This window comes from Bubalus bubalis, chromosome 5, assembly GCF_019923935.1.
Source record: "Bubalus bubalis isolate 160015118507 breed Murrah chromosome 5, NDDB_SH_1, whole genome shotgun sequence".
NCBI lineage: Eukaryota > Metazoa > Chordata > Mammalia > Artiodactyla > Bovidae > Bubalus > Bubalus bubalis.
This window is the reverse complement of record NC_059161.1, coordinates 25,029,670-25,047,492: the sequence shown is the minus strand read 5'-3', so window position 1 is coordinate 25,047,492 and position 17,823 is coordinate 25,029,670. Positions and strand designations below refer to the sequence as shown.

General features: G+C 39.4%; 1 protein-coding gene across 3 annotated transcripts in view; it reads left to right on the top strand.

Annotated features, from left to right (window-relative positions):
• Positions 1 to 17,823, top strand: part of RABGAP1L (RAB GTPase activating protein 1 like) — a 736,110-nt gene that overhangs the window by 510,940 nt on the left and 207,347 nt on the right. For all 3 annotated transcript variants that reach the window (XM_025287225.3, XM_025287224.3, XM_025287226.3), the window contains exon 18: positions 17,145 to 17,186. In XM_025287225.3, the coding sequence (XP_025143010.1) occupies positions 17,145 to 17,186 (42 nt within the window). The remainder of the gene's footprint in view (positions 1 to 17,144; positions 17,187 to 17,823) is intronic.

Genomic DNA, 17,823 nt, shown 5'->3' with positions numbered 1-17,823 from the left:
ATGATATTAATAGCTTGTTTTCTCTGAAATCTTTTCTATTACTAGTTCCACAAAATTAACTTCCTAAATTTAAATTTTCTTCTTAGTTTTTCATTATGTGCTGTTCTTTTTTCACCATTAATCTGCCAAATTTTATTACTTTAAAATTTTGCTGTTGGCATTTTTATTGTGCTGAACTGAGTTTATTGTATTTCCTGTAGATTCAAAAATAGACAGTTGTATATAGTTTCCTATAAAATAGAATAATACCACCTGTATATAAATATGTATACATATATACATGGAGATAAATCACTGAAGACATTTGTGAAATTGGACAAGTAACTATTTTCAACAATTTTCAAAGTGGCCACTTAATATATTTTTCTACTGATAAAAGATGGGGCATATAGATTAGCCTGCAATGGATCCTAATGTTTATGTTTTTATTAATCATTTTATCAGATATGCATCATATCTCTCCTTTATTTCTGCATTCATTTAAATAAAAAGTCAGATATTTTCCATTATAAAATTCACCCATGCAAAAGACTGTGAGTTTTTGATGCATTGTTTTCTATACATTATGTTTTAGTTTCAATTCATATTATATAGAATTATATTTATATTTTATAATGTAGTATGCTTTTTAGAATTTGCCATATATTTATTTTTAAATACATAAAACTTAACTTATCTTGATATTTTAAGCACATGAGTTTTTTTGCTTCAGTTCAGTTGCTCAGTCGTGTCTGATTCTTTGTGACCCCATGAACCGCAGCACACCAGCCCTCCCTGTCCATCACCAACTCCCGGAGTCCACCCAAACCCATGTCCATTGAGTCAGTGATGCCATCCAACCATCTCATCCTTTGTTGTCCCCTTCTCCTCTTGCCTCAATCTTTCCCAGCATCAGAGTCTTTTCCAATGAGTCAGCTCTTCCCATCGGGTGGCCAAAGTATTGGAGTTTCAGCTTCAGCATCAGTCCTTCCAATGAATATTCAGGACTGAGTTCCTTTAGGATGGACTGGTTGGACCTCCTTGCAGTCCAAGGGACTCTCAAGAGTCTTCTCCAACACCACAGTTCAAAAGTATCAATTCTTCTGCGCTCAGCTTTCTTTATAGTCCACCTCTCATATCCATACATGACCACTGGAAAAACCATAGCCTTGACTAGATGGACCTTTGTTGACGAAGTAATGTCTCTGCTTTTTAATATGCTGTCTTGGTTGGTCATAACTTTCCTTCCAAGGAGTAAGCGTCTTTTAATTTCATGGCTGCAGTCACCATCTGCAGTGATTTTGGAGCCCAGAAAAATAAAGTCTGACACTGTTTCCACTGTTTCCACTGTTTCCCCATCTATTTGTCATGAAGTGATAGGACCGGATGCCATAATCTTAGTTTTCTGAATGTTGAGCTTTAAGCCAACTTTTTCACTCTCCTCTTTCACTTTCATCAAGAGGCTCTTTAGTTCTTCTTCACTTTCTGTCATAACGTGGTGTCATCTGCATATCTGAGGTGATTGATATTTCTCCCGGCAATCTTGATTCCAGCTTGTGCTTCCTCCAGCCCAGTGTTTCTCATGATGTACTCTGCGATGCACTCTGCATATAAGTTAAATAAGCAGGGTGACAATATACAGCCTTGACATACTCCTTTTCCTATTTGGAACCAGTCTGTTGTTCCATGTCCAGTTCTATCTGTTGCTTCCTGACCTTCATACAGATTTCTCAAGAGGTGGATCAGATAGTCTGGTATTCCCATCTCTTTGAGAATTGTCCACAGTTTATTGTGATCCACACAGTCAAAGGCTTTGGCATAGTCAATAAAGCAGAAATAGATGTTTTTCTGGTTCATGTACTATTGAAGCCTGGCTTGGAGAATTTTAAGCATTACTTTACTAGCATGTGAGATGAGTGCAATTGTGTGGTAGTTTGAGCATTCTTTAGCACTGCCTTTCATTGGGATTGGAATGAAAACTGACCTTTTCCAGTCCTGAGGCCACTGCTGAGTTTTCCAAATTTGCTGGCATATTGAGTGCAGCACTTTCACAGCATCATCTTTCAGGATTTGAAAGAGCTCAACTGGAATTCCATCACCTCCACTAGCTTTGTTCGTAGTGATCCTTCCTAGCTCAACTGGAATTCCATCACCTCCATTAGCTTTGTTCGTAGTGATCCTTCCTAAGGCCCATTTGACTTCAGATTCCAAGATGTCTGGCTCTAGGTGAGTGATCACACCATCATGATTATCTGGTTCATGAAGATGTTTTTTGTACAGTTCCTCTGTGTATTCTTGCCACCTCTTCTTAATATCTTCTGCTTCTGTTAGCTCCCTACCATTTCTGTCCTTTATTTAGCCCATTTTTGCATGAAATGTTCCCTTGGTATCTCTAATTTTATTGAAGAGATCTCTAGTATTTCCCATTCTGTTGTTTTCCTCTATTTCTTTGCATTGATCGCTGAGCAAGGCTTTCTTTCTTTTTTTTTTTTTTTTTTGCATAGTTCAAGTAAAATCTGGTGTATTGATTTACTCATTGTAGAAGCATTGACCCTCTATTCTTAGTGGATTATTACCTACATTAATGTACTTGAAAGGACCATTCAGTAGAGAATTGAATATGTTCCAGTTTTTTATAACACATGATTGGTATTAATAGATTCCAGAGATTATTTAATATCTTCATTTATTTGATCACAAGTTCTAAAAAGCTATACTGAGCTCCATATCAGTGTTATTTTTTAAAGATATATTTGTTGCTTCTATTTCTACCATCATCTTCAGCTAGATTCCATACCTCTTAATTAAATAATGCTACAGTGCAGCACACAATATTTTCAGTGACATTTAATATCAGGATTTGACTAAGAACTTTCCACATGTGACCTTTAGAAACATTTTAAATGATATGAAATAGCTATAAGCAGACTCTAAGGCATCTTAAGACGTGCTTGTTAGAGGCATTGTGCTATGGTTCCCACCCTTGGCTACATATTATAATTACCTGACTCCCACTCAGACCAATAAAATTAGACCTGGGAGTGTTAGGAAAGCTCCCCAGGTGATTCTAATGAGCAGTTATCTTGCTAACTTTAGGTAATGCTCTGTTCTCAGTCTGAATTCATGTTAGAGACTCTTGGCAAGTTCTTAAAAATAGAAGTGGGCAGGTTCTAACCTAGAAAAATTGTTATCTGAGGTGGAACTCCTGCATCTTTGGGTCATAAAAGTAGCACAGGTGATTCTAATGAAAATCCTGGCTTGAGAACTACTCATCTAATGACAAAAGAACTACATGAGAAGGAAACTTAACCATTCCAGTTCTAATTCTGTGAATTAAGATAAATCACCTATTATGTTTGAGGTTCCTTTGTAAAATAGAGGTATTACCATTAGCTTATATAGCACCAGGTATTGTTCCAGTTGAATGAAGCAGTGTACTCAGAAGTTCTTTGTGATAAAGCCTCTATGAGATGGTAGCAATGAGAGCTTACCATGTAGTGGCTTCTGTAAAGTGGTACATATAGTTTATTTCTAAGTCCTGTGTTGTTTTTGGCAGAAAGAAGCTACATCTATCTCTGAAGCAGAAAGAAATTTGGGTTCCTTGGCTATCTCCAGGGTATATTACCCTGGTTTTTAAAGTTTGCCCTACATTCTTTATTCAGACCAGGCTACTAGTGGCTTTCGGTCATAGGAGACCAGCAGTGGAGAGGAAGATGGAGCTGCCCCATCTAGAGATTTGAAAACATTTGTGAATTCCTGTAATTAGTAACATTCTTCTTATACCTCCACAGAGACATGGTGGGCAGCCATGGAGTTGTTTACCTGATTTAACTTTTCATTCTCTTTTCCAGTGCTTTCCTCCTGTATCTCTTCCACCTCTACTGTCCCTAGTGTTTAAGCATCACCAACATTTACCCATATACTGAGTGAGGACAGAAGAAAGAGAAAGGGTCTCCAAAGATGAATACACTCATTAGTGGTTTCCCACCATGACACAAACCTCAGGACTTCAGCTGTGGAGGGGTAAGAGTCACCTGTGCAGGGCATTCCCTGGTGTGTTAGTCTAGATGCAACTTACCACTGGATTCATCAATCAAGCAAAATTACATGCAGTTTCTTGAGGCTTTTAAATCCTCTCCACAGTATATTTGACTGAAAATTCTTATTTTGTTTCATTTCTTGACATGACTCTGCATTGCAATTACTTAAAATATCATTTCTTAACTTATCTCTGAAGACGGTGATTACTCTCTGATTGGTTTTGTTTTCCTGATGCACTATACTGTAGTTTTCAGATTTGTAAAGAGATGGTGAACCTTCTGGGACAGAAAAAGATGAACTATAACATCCTATAATTTAGTGTTACTATCGAAGAGCTTACTTTTTTAATATTTAAGGAGGAACTGAGTGTAACATGTTTATCTCTTCAAATAACCTGAAAAGGAGGCTCAGCAACCAAAAAAAATAAAAAATATGTAGTTAATATCAAGAAATTTTAGGAAGAAATTAGTTTGAAGAACATTTCATGAATTTTAATTCTCATCAAAGATTTTTCCCTTGATCCTGACAACCCTATTTATGTCATCCATTTATTCAGCTAATTCTGAGTACCTACTCTGTTCTAGGTAGGGTCCTAAGTGATGGAAATATACCAGTAAAGACAGGCAGGTTTCTACCCTCTTGTAACTTACAAGGAAATAGAGACTGGTGAATGAGTAATTACCTATCAACGTTCAAAGGAGATCAGCCCTGGGATTTCTTTGGAAGGAATGATGCTAAAGCTGAAACTCCAGTACTTTGGCCACCTCATGCGAAGAATTGACTCATTGGAAAAGACTCTGATGCTGGGAGGGATTGGGGGCAAGAGGAGAAGAAGACGACAGAGGATGAGATGGCTGGATGGCATCACTGACTCGATGGACGTGAGTTTAAGTGAACTCCAGGAGTTGGTGATGGACAGGGAGGCCTGGCGTGCTGCGATTCATGGGGTCGCAGAGTCAGACACGACTGAGCGACTGATCTGATCTGAGACTGAATGCTGTGATGTGGAGAGCATAGGTGTTTTGAAAGAGCTCTATTGAGGGGTGCCTAACCTAGCAGTGGAAAGCCAGAAACCCTCCCAGAGGAATTGGCATCTAATCCCAGACCTAAACAAGGAGAACAGTAATTAAGAGAAGATGGGAGAGTGTTCCAGGTAGAGAAAAACACCATACAGTAAAGCCCAGGGGTTCAGGGCATGGTCTGATATGGGGGAATATCTTAAAAACCTATTTTTCATCTCCCCATGGCTGTTAGATCACTAAGGAGGGTGGGATATAAGGGGAGTTGGGTACCACCAGTGAAACCCATAACAAGCAGCAGGGGGCAGAGTGCCATTCCCTCCTGACATGGTAGGTGATGCGGTAGCAGCCCGTGAGAGCCTTATCAAAGAGGACTTTATAGTCTACCAGTAGGTCTAATGGAGAAGGCAATGGCACCCTACTCCAGCACTCTTGCCTGAAAAATCCCATGGACGGAGGAGCCTGGTGGGCTGCAGTCCATGGGGTCGCAAAGAGTCGGACACAACTGAGCGACTTCCCTTTCTTTTTTTTTTTTTTTTTACTTCCCTTTCACTTTTCACTTTCCTGCATTGGAGAAGGAAATGGCAACCCACTCCAGTGTTCTTGTCTGGAGAATCCCAGGGACGGGGAGCCTGGTGGGCTGCCGTTTATGGGGTCGCATAGAGTTGGACACGACTGAAGCGACTTAGCAGCAGCAGCAGTAGGTCTAAAGCTTCTTACTGGGAGTACCTAGATTAGCACTGTAAAGGGAAACACCTGTTTTTCCCTCCTGTTATAGGGAAAAAAATCTCAGTTAAGTGTATCTCCTATGTTTCTTCTCTGTGTGTTTCCTTTGCTTGCACACTGCTAACACACTCACATGGAACACTTCTGACACTTTTAGTCTCCCAATGTGTGGCTGTTTTTTCCCCACACCAAGCATTGCCCTGCAGCACCACTTGGGTGTCCCACAGTTTACCTCAATTCCAACACCATCTACCTGGATATAGTGTCAGGTCCCACAGGTTAAAGTCTTGCTCCCCCAACACTGTGCTCCCACCCTAAATTGCACCCAGATTACAGGTGCAAGTAGTAGCTCCCCCAGGTCACCCACAATTCTGTCCATTTTGTCTGGACATCAGAGGCTCCCTTGACCCCCTTCTCAAGTTCAATTAATTTGCTAGAGGGGCTCACAGAACTCAGGAAAACATTTACTTACCTTTGCCAGTTTATTGAAGAGTATGATAAAGGATACGAATAACAGCCAGTTGAAGAGATGCATTAGACAAGGTCTGAGGGGGTCCTGAGCACAGTGTCCCCATGGAGTTGGGGTGCATTACTCTCCCAGAGCAGATGTGTTCGTCAACCTAGGAACTTTCCAAATCCCATACTACTGGGATTTTTATGGAGGATTCATAACATAGGCTTAATTGATCATTAACTTTATTTTCAACCCTTCTCCCTACTCAGGAGGGTGTGAAGTAGACCTGGAAATTCCAAGCTCCAATCTTGGCTTGGTCTTTCAGTGACCAGCCCTCATCCAGGAGCCATCCAGGAACCCACCCACAGTTGCTTCACTAGAACAAAAGACACTTGTATCACTCCAGAAATTACAGAGGTTTCAAGAATCCTGTGTCACGAACTGGGGTCAAAGACCAAGTAGTAGAACAGAGATGCTCCCAGTGTTCTTATCACTTTGGAAATTACAAGGGTTTCTGGAGCTCTGTGCCAGAGGCCAATATGTATTTTCTGTTGTCTCAGAAGCATATATTTAGTGCTGCTCAAGTTGGTATATTAATATATACCTTTAGTAATAAACTGATACACTCTCACATATCTCTTAGCTACTGGTCTTCTGGAACCATGTTTAGTCTGAAGATGCAGTATTAAAATATCTCCATTGTTAATTCAGCTAACTTTTAAAATATCTTCTCACTTTAAATTAATAGCTTCAGATTTGAGGGAAGTGTATAGTGTACCATGGTCCTTTCAAACACTGTCTCTGCAGACGGACTGTCTGTCTTGAATCCTAGCTTCAATGATTTATGTGTGATCTTGAGTGAATTAATGAACCTTCAGCAGTGTGTTTCAATTTCTATATCACTTACACATCTATATCCCTCTCATCTCTTACCTTTTTTTAGTTTAAAAGAAAGGTGAAGGTATAGGTACAAGAATTCTGATAGAATTCATATATACTTTCTGGCTTCTGGGTGAGTTGGGCCAATGGAAATTAGCAGGAGATAGGAGGAAGGAAAGAATCAAGATCAGCTGGTAGTTAGGAATTGGTGAGGATACTTTGTCCTTATGAAGGGCATCAGTAACACCCCTGCAGCATGGGATGGTTGATAGATAACTGTAGCTAGAAGACAACATAATCCAAGGCTCATCATGACTTAAGGGGATTTGAGGAGAACAAAGGGTGATTGCCAGAGTTCATTGCCAATAGGGTATCTTTATAGAAACTACAACATGTTTTCCAAGCCATACTTCTCCTTTTTTTGCCCAGGGACAATGTTGTCTGTTCACATTTTTATCTCATATTCTTTTCCTATCCTTGGAAGAGGATAACTTATCCATCCTTGTAAACTTAAAAATGCTAGTATATAGTAAACAGTTCTCAGAGTGCCTGGCACACAGATTTGATGAATACTTGTCAAAAAACTGTGATTTATTTCTCTTATTTTACATGCTTTGTTTTTGAAAGGTTTATTTATTTCAGATGTCACTAACTTCTAAGTGTTCTTCCCAGAGTCATGCATAATTAAGGACTCAGACTTTGTAGATATACCACTTTTCAGTCGTTGTTGTTCAGTTGCTCAGTCACGTCTGACTCTTTGTGACCCCATGGACTACAGCACACCAGGCTTCCTGGTCCCTCACTATCTCCCTGAGTTTGCTTAAACTCATGTCCATTGAATCCGTGATGCCATCCAACTATCTCATCCTCCTGTAGTCCCCTACTCCTCCTGCCCTCCGTCTTTCCCAGCATCCGGGTCTGTTCCAGTGAGTCATCTCTTCCCATCAGGTGGCCAAGGTATTGGAGCTTCACCTTCAGCATCAGTCTTTCCAATGAATATTCAGGGTTGATTTCCTTTAGGATTGACTGGTTTGATCTCCTTGCTGTCCAAGGGACTCTCAAGAGTCTTCTCCAGCACCAGTTTGAAAGCATCAATTCTTCGGCATTCAGCCTTATTTATGGTCCAACTCTCACATCCATACATGACTGCTGAAAAAAACCATGGATTTGACTACACAGATCTTGTTGGCAAAGTGATATCTTTGCTTTTCAGTACATTGTTTAGGTTTGTCATAGCTTTTCCTCCAAGAAGCAAGTGTCTTTTAGTTTCATGGCTGCAGTCACCATCCACGCTGATTTTGGAGCCCAGGAAAATAGTCTGCCACTGTTTCCATTGTTTCCCCATTTATTTACCATTAAGTGATGGAACCAGATGCCATGATCTTAGTTTTTTGAATGTTGAGTTCACTGAAAAAACGAATCCCTGGTGGCCCAGGAATTGGTTGACTTACCTGGTGGTCCAGTGGTTGAGAATCCACTGGATTCTGTCTTCTAATGCAGGGGACGCAGGTTCTATCCCTGGTCTGCAAACTAGGATCGTATGTGTGGCAGGCCAACTGAGCTCGCAGGCCGCAAGGAGAGAGAAGCCCATGTACCACAAGGAAAGATCCTGTATGCTGCAACTAAGACCTGAGGCAGCCAGAACTAAAGTAAATAGATAGAATATTAAAAACAAACAGATCTAAGTCAAGCAAAGACAATCACCCATGACTAAACTGACACATTCATGTTACATTTACTTCTCGTCCCTCCCCCTTCTCGAACTCTTCTTCACCACTCGACTTAGGAAAAAATTAACAAATAATTCTATAGCAAAAAAGGAGGATATTTAATAAAACTGGGGGAAGGAAGGGTGACAATCCTCCAAGTTTTTTCATATTTTATATTATTTTAGTGAATTAGTTGTAGACATAAGGGAGGACTTAGCCATGAGAGTTTTAACACATTAGGACTTAAATGAATCTGTATGTAAAGCTTCTATGAAAGTCTCAGAACTCTTTTTTTTTTTGGTAAAGCTGTTTTTGGTTTTCAGTGCTACAATCCTGCCCTCTAGCGGGCAACCAGAAACATACCAAAAGCCAGAACATCGCATCATTTTACTTAACTACTCCATCAAAGTCCATTGTTTAGTCATTCTAAAAAAATTGAACTTGTAAACTACTTATAATACAAGAAGCACAGAATAAAGCAAAATACTTTTTTGGCTAACATTTACAGTGTTCTTGCTATAGGATCTATATTTAAGAGCAGCCAGTACTCTTGCCTGGAAAATCCCATGGACGGAGGAGCCTGGTGGGCTGCAGTCCATGGGGTCGCTAAGAATCGGACACGACTGAGCGACTTCACTTTCACTTTTCACTTTCATGCGCTGGAGGAGGAAATGGCAACCCACTCCAGCGTTCTTGCCTGGGGAATCCCAGGGACGGCGGGGCGTGGTGGGCTGCTGTCTATGGGGTCGCACAGAGTCGGACACAACTGAAGTGACTTAGCAGCAGCAGCATTTACTTCTTTGTATTTGTGTGGTAATTATCTGTCACTTTCTCTTTTCTGTGGGGGAAGAAAAGAATTTCATGCATATCACAGAAGTAAGAAATTTTATGAAAGAGAAGCCAAAGGGATTCTTTCTGGTTACCTGATGTTACAAACTATGCCAAATCTGAATGACTTTAAAACAATAATTTTGGAGCAAGACATTATTGATATTATGTAGCTTCTTGATAAAATGGGCTGACACAGCATTGAATCTGGGGTATTTGTGCTAAGAATACATAATCTAAGCTTAATCATAAAGAAACATCAGACATAAAATTGAGGGGCATTCTACAAAATAACTGGCCAGTACTCTTGACAAGAGTCAAGTTTGTGAAAGATAAAGACTGAAAACTATCCCAGGAGAAAAACTAAAGAGACATGACAACTAAATTCAATGTATGATCAGGATTAGATCCTGGACCAGGAAAAAAATTGTTAGTGGGACACTTAACAAAATTTGAACACAACTTTCTTGATTTTGGTGGTTGTAGTATGGTTTTGTAAGATGTTAACATTTGATGAAGCTGGGTGAAGTTTGAGCAGAAAACTCTTGATACTATTCTTGCAAATTTTTTCCAAGTTAGAAATTATTTCAAAGTGAAAGTTTTTTTAAAAATTGAGAATGTCTATTTATTTTATTAACAATTTCATAACTAGGGGATTTGGGAAGACTTTATCTGTGTGCTTCATCTCTGATCCACTTGGCATCAGCTCGGGCACCTGAGACTGGAGGATTCACTTTCAAGATGACATCTTCACTCACCAGGGTGTTCCTTGGCCTCTTTCTGTGCATGGCATGTGTCCTGCACGTTCTTTCCTCTGTGTTCAGCCTCTTAGAGCATGGGAGTCTAAGTGTAATGGTACTTCTTACTTGATGACTGGCTTCCAAGAGGGCACTCCAAGAAATAGGATATAGAAGCCATCAATCAGTGTCTTACAAGACCTGAGCACAGAATATTGGTATAGTTTCACTTCTATTGTATTCTGTTGGTCAAAGCAGTAATATAGTCTCACCAGATTCAAAAGGAAAGGACCAAGACTCTGCCTCTCAATGGGAAAAGTGTCTGAGAATTATGACCACCTTTCATTCATAACAGATATTTCACCAAAATCTCACTGGCTTTGCAATAGAGATGGAATTTGTGGGGGGGGGAAAAAAAAAAAAAAGGATGGGCATTTTTTTGTCCAACATACATAAATTCTAATCCTGGCTTTACCATTTACTAACACTGTGATGTCTATGGTCCTCAATTTCCTTATCTCTAAAATTGTGGCGGTAACATAAATGCCCTAGAGTATTGAGAGAACTAGTGAAAACAATATATAAAATGTAAGATATGGCAGGCAATAAATATGCAAGCCTAATAATAATTGCTGCTCCTGCTGCTAAGTCACTTCAGTCGTGTCCAACTCTGTGCGACCCCATAGACGGCAGCCTACCAGGCTCCCCCATCCCTGGGATTCTCCAGGCAAGAACACTGGAGTGGGTTGCCATTTCCTCCTCCAATGCATGAAAGTGAAAAGTGAAAGTGAAGTCGCTCAGTCGTGTCCGACTCTTAGCGACCCCATGGACTGCAGCCTACCAGGCTCCTCCGCCCATGGGATTTTCCAGGCAAGAGTACTGCAGTGGGGTGCCATTGCCTTCTCCGAATAATAATTGCTAGCGTTTATTGAATACTTAATAAGTGCTCAGTTCATTTAATATGCTTTCTAAATGGTGTCTCAGTGAGTTGTTGCCCCTTCCTGGAGTGACGTGTCCCACATTGGACGGCTCAAAAAGAGCAGCACCCATTTTCTCCAGCTTCAGTTGTGTTCGTCCTTGAGTCTGCTCCGTTTACCTGTCTGATCATTTTTCACTGCCTTGTTGCTTGGATCTCCATTTCCACATACTGTTTATTTCCCATTTATGCTGCTCCTTAAGGACCCAAGTGCTGATGCACATTTGGCACTTTTTTGACACTGCCTTCTCCGCGTTTGTTCTCAGTGCTGTCAGTGTGGTTCTTGACAGCTTCTCACACAATCTGTCAGCCCCTCTGAGCCCGCGATTGCCTGCTCATCAGAGCCAAGACACTCGTGTCTTTGTTTCCGTGAGTGCTCTGCTGTCAGCCTTCCTTTATACAGGGTGGTGGGTGCTCAGTTGTTGGCCTACCCAGGAACACGATGATCTGCACTTTGGAGCAATTATTTAATTTGAGGCAATTACTTGTAGGTGTTCTTTAAAGGGAAGATTTTTCCAGGCTGTGACTAAATTTTGATACAGCAGCTTCCCAGGCAGTTAAGGAACTACTTCATACCCAGAAGGTTGTCGCTCAGTCTGTTGTCACTGGATAAAGGTGGTGACCCTTTATTTTCGAAGCAAGCTGAGTTTCTATTGCTTCACGTCCTGCAAGCAGTCAGATGATTTTTGTGTTTTTAATATGGAGACAAATAATAAAATTTGGTTTTGATAGAGGTCACCTATTATTAGTCTTTCTCCTCCTTACTCTCAAAATATCAGTTCAGTTCAGTTGCTCAGTCATGTCCGACTCTTCGCGACCCCATGAATCGTAGCACGCCAGGCCTCCCTGTCCATCACCAACGCCCGGAGTTCACTCAGACTCACGTCCATCGAGTCAGTGATTCCATCTCATCGTCTGTCGTCCCCTTCTCCTCCTGCCCCCAATCCCTCCCAGCATCGGTCTTTTCCAATGAGTCAATTCTTCGCATGAGGTGGCCAAAGTACTGGAGTTTCAGCTTCAGCATCATTCCCTCCAAGGAAATCCCAGGGCTGATCTCCTTCAGAATGGACTGGTTGGATCTCCTTGCAGTCCAAGGGACTCTCAAGAGTCTTCTCCAACACCACAGTTCAAAAGCATCAATTCTTCGGCGCTCAGCCTTCTTCACAGTCCAACTCTCACATCCATACATGACCACAGGAAAAACCATAGCCTTGACTTAGACGGACCTTTGTTGGCAAAGTAATGTCTCTGCTTTTGAATATGCTATCTAGGTTGGTCATAACTTTTCTTCCAAGGAGCAAGCGTTTTTTAATTTCATGGCTGCAGTCACCATCTGCAGTGATTGTGGAGCCCAGAAAAATAAAGTCTGACACTGTTTCCACTGTTTCCCCATCTATTTCCCATGAAGTGGTGGGACCGGATGCCATGATCTTCGTTTTCTGAATGTTGAGCTTTAAGCCAACTTTTTCACTCTCTTCTTTCACTTTCATCAAGAGGCTTTTTAGTTCCTCTTCACTTTCTGCCATAAGGGTGGTGTCATCTGCATATCTGAGGTTATTGATATTTCTCCTTGCAATCTTGATTACAGCTTGTGCTTCTTCCAGTCCAGCGTTTCTCATGAACTCTCAAAAAGTTCATGAGAAAAGTATATTTAAAGGCAAGTATACTCTCAAAATGCACTTGCCTTTAAATAGGAAGAATCACTTTAATCCTTTAAGAATTAGAAGCCACATTAAATAATACTCAGCTAAGGTATTCATTCATTCATTCAGCCATCTTCTCTTAACAGTGGTTATGAGTATGACTTCTAGACTTATACTGTATAGGTTAAAATCCACTAAAGAGCTGTATGACCTTAGGAAATATAATTTGACTTCTCTAAATCTAATTTTTTTGTGGGTAAAATGGAATTTCAGGTTGTTGTGGGACTAAGTAAGGACATGTTTATGGTGTAATTAATTTAGATCTTGACATGTAGGAAATAGTCAATGGATATTGACTCATTTATTATCTTGCCCTTGGAGTTAGACTTTGCATATAAATGGCAAGTAGCCATGACAGTGTATTTACCTGTTATTTTCACTCTTAATAATTCTTTAAATACCTTAGCCCTTTCAATCCTTTTAGGAACACTTATTTATCCCTCAGTGAAAAACAAATTGTTATAGATTACATATTTCTGAAGAGGGAGGCATCTTGAAAGTGTACGACATCTTTTCTTTAAAAAAATTTTTTTAAAATATATTTCAGCTTAATTAGACAAATGTTGGACCATGTAAGAGTAAGTGGGCAATGAAATAATGGAGCATTTAGTTCATTTGGTGGCTTGGAAGAGTGAATGGTTGCTTACAGTGTACTTCGTTGTTGGCTAGCAGGCTGAGGACCAGAGCTTCCACTGACATTGTCATCTTAAAAGAAACCTACTTGTGCTGCCTGAATGCTGGCCTATGGAAGTTACTATCATTTAATGATACCTCTAATTATATTCCTAAATGGGAATAAGTCTTATCTAAAAGAGAAAAATAGATAATTTAAAATATCTAACTAAAGTTGCCTTTTTTATTCTATTAGGAAATCAGGATAGATTTTGTAGTGAAATAAAGAACTTGGCAGAATAGCATGTTTTTTTCTAATTTCCAGCAATCTAGAGGTATGGAAATATTGTGTCTTTGTTTGTATAGTCTGGTCACACTATTCTACTTCAGTTTAAAGCTTATGAAGTCTTTACTTTTCTTCATTTTTTATGATAACATCTAGGGTTTCACATAAGCAGGTACATTATGAACTTAGTTAAATAATTTATTTGTACAAAATTTTCTAATAAATGAAAGTTACCTCTTTAGCTGCCCAAACTTAAAAAAACTACTTTTTATTTAAAACACAGACTATGCTTTCTTCTTAAGCACAGTGTTTCAAATATAACATAAGCATTCATTAATATTTCTGAGATTATCACAGTAAACTAATGTTAGCTCTTGAAGGGCTATTGACGTCATTAGATGAGCCCAGATAGCTATATATATTTTTTAACGTTTACCTTCTATCAAGTACAATGTTTTGATTCTGGTAACTGTCTCTATAGGCTATGTCCCTAATCCCATCTAGCACATACTTTGTCTTTTAGCTTGCTACTTCTGATACCTATAAACAATAAAATCATGTTGTTTAGTTGCTTTAGTTGTACCGACTCTTTGAGACCCCATGGACCGTAGCCTGCCAGGCTCCTCTGTTCATGGGATTCTTTGGTAAGAATACTGGGGTGGATTGCCATTTCCTTCTCCAGAGGATCTTCCTGACCCAGGGATCAAACCCAGGTCTCCTGCATTGCAGGCAGATTCTTTACTAATTCTAAGTGTAAGTGAAATTAAAATTTAAATCAGTTTTTTCCTTGCTATTAGCAAGAGCTGTTTTGGTTATTTACAGATCCTTTTTTCCCTAAATTCTTCTTTGTGTGTTCCATAGCTCAGTTGTCCAATAGTTTGAGATCATTGAAGAAAATGTTACTTACTGTTATTTGATGGTGACTCTACAAATTGGTCTAGTTGGGTCCATATGGAAAGGAACAAATCCCAGAAAACTTGGAGATACCTAGTATAGTTTAATCATTTGGTCATCAAATAAGCACTTATTATATATTTTACACCAACACTGTGAGGTGAAAATGCCATTAGACTACTCATTTGGAAGGCTTTGGAGAATGATCCTAGCCTGCAACTACTAAATGCATATATAACTTAGGTAATCAAGTTCATACCCTGAAAAATGAGAATCCTAATACAGGTTGCTATATGGATCCCTAGATTTCACTCTTTCTGTGAAAGCATGGAGGTGGGGAAAATGTTTGGCAGGAAGGTCAAGAGCATAGCGAAGTTGGCTGAACATGGAGTGGAATACTCTGAAGGGGTCTGGGAAGGAGATGGAAGGGTGGGAGACGGGCTTAGGAGGAAGGCCAGAGGTTTATGGGGATTAGAGAAGTAGAGACAAGAGGTGCTTACATAGTAATAGTGATTGAAAAAAAAAAAACCAAAAAACAAAAAACTAAGAATCAGAGACACTGTGAATTTGGTCTTCATGGAAGGTTGATCAGCACAGCACTCCGGTTGGAGTATGCCTAGTGGTTGTGGTGTGGGAGATGGAGGGAATGTGAAGCAGGGCCTACAAGTAGGCAGCAGCTAGAGGGCGAGGATCCAAATTTAGATTAGGAAAGCAAATTCTGCTTAATTGTAACCCAAGTTGTTTTAAAATTATTATTTTTGTTATTGTTATAGTACTATCTCTGTATTTTTTCTGCTGCTGCTGCGTCACTTCAGTCGTGTCCAACTCTGTGTGACCCCGTAGACGGCAGCCTACCAGGCTCTGCTGTCCCTGGGATTCTCCAGGCGAGAACACTGGAGTGGGTTGCCATTTCCTTCTCCAGTGCATGGAAGTGAAAAGTGAAGGTAAAGTCGCTCAGTCGTGTCAGACTCTTAGCGACCCCATGGACTGCAGCCTACCAGGCTCCTCCGTCCATGGGATTTTCCAGGCAAGAGTACTGGAGTGGGGTGCCATTGCCTTCTCCAGTATTTTTTTTTCTAATGGTGATCAAAACTAGTCTAGAATCATTGCTTGGTGTGGTAATGAATTCTTTGTCAATTTGATTTTGTCTCCTGGCCTGATTATGCATTTTGCTGCTTTGGTTTCTTAAAGAATTAACTCAGTACATTCAAAACTTTCAACCAAATATTTTGTGTTTATCATTCATCTCTTCTGCCATTACATCATGTATTCGGTAGTTGAATGTGAGAGAGTCTCATATTATAATGGGAATATACTCTAATTACCTAGTCCTAATCCTTGCTTCTGATTTTGGAGATAGTAAAAGGATGGTTCATTAGGAATTCTTTGCATAGCGCATCTAGTACAATTCCATGTCCAAAAGGTAGTTTAGATTATACCTGTGACCAAGCTGAAGAGGGCATGCCACATAGTTATGGGAAGATACGGACTTAAGGGAAATATCAGCTTAAATTTGAAAGGTCTTTTTTCTTGTGATTGATGACTTGCATGGCAAAGAAACAGCATATTCTGTGGCAGTTTTGTTTCTGCCTCTGTCATCTTGAGCATTTAAGATTCCTTTCTCTTGACTTCTATATCTCAACATCTCACTCAGAGTCAAAATTCAGCTCCAGTTATGGCTTCTTAGCAAGCTGTTTAATTTTTTTTATTCCTGAAGAAATGTTGCTCTGGTTTTCAGGAAGAAAAAGACAAGGAAGTCTAGGAGATAGCTACTAATTACAACCTCTAGTTGTACAAATACTTCTTGAAAACAAACACTAAAACCACAGAACAATTAGAATGGTAGGTAGTAGAAATCCAGTGTGAAGCTTACAGCTCCCCTCACATAGTCTGCCTCGGTTACCAGAAACACCTTTTGTTTTCTGTTTTGTTTTCGACAGGCAGTGTAACCACATAACACAGCTAGGACTTGGAAATTTCACTTAATGATTTTAGACTTCAGTGTCACTGCAATTTTGATCAAGGAACTTGACTTTTCCGGGCCTTGAACCAGAAATAGACTGGAGAAAAGTAATTTACTGTAAAAACAATAATTTTATGTGAGCACCAGTTAAAAAGGACCTAAAATTTATAATAAGCCTCTCAGAGAAGAAAAATACCTTTAAAAAAATCTCATTTAATTATTATTGTATGTGGAAATGAAAACAATCAGATTTTATTAATGATATGTGGAGGTCTTGGGAAAATAACAAAATAATGATAGATGTGATTATTGATTTTGACTCTCTTTTTCTGTTTCAGGGTTTGAACATAATCTTTCATGTAGCCTTGGCTCTCCTAAAGGTAAGTCCGTTTTTGTGTTTAACCAAACTACCTTATCTCTCTGCCCTTGGAACTGAGCATCATTCAGTTTACAACCTTTGACTCATTCTAGATTCTTGAACACAAAAAACGACTTCTCTGAGGAACTCTGCTCTTCTCTCCTCCCATCTTTTGTTGTTGTGTATTTTAAGTTTGATTTTCTTATAATCCATTTAATCTTGCTATCATAACACTCTTTTCAGTAGCATATAAAAATATTTCCATTCATTCGAGTTGGATGATATGAGAAAAAGTTAAAACCTGTTCTCTGTCAAAATGATGCCAGCTTTTTTCTTAAAATTCTTCTTACCATAATAACATCTCTAAAGGTAGCTAAACATATAATTGAATTATTAGAAAGCTTCTGTAATATGCTGACTAAAAAAGAAACTGCTACTTGCAATTTGCAGTTCTTTCTCTGATAGCTAGAAATTTATATGACATGTCAGAATTCAATTATAATTACCTCTTTGGATTTTATATCAACATATCAATGCAACTTTTAAAGTGTGGTAACAGCAAGACATTTGCTGCAGAGTTGATGAAAATAACCTGATTGGTTTTTGTCCTTTGGTTAAAAATGAAGTTCTATTATTGAGGGTGAAAATTGCCTTGTTTA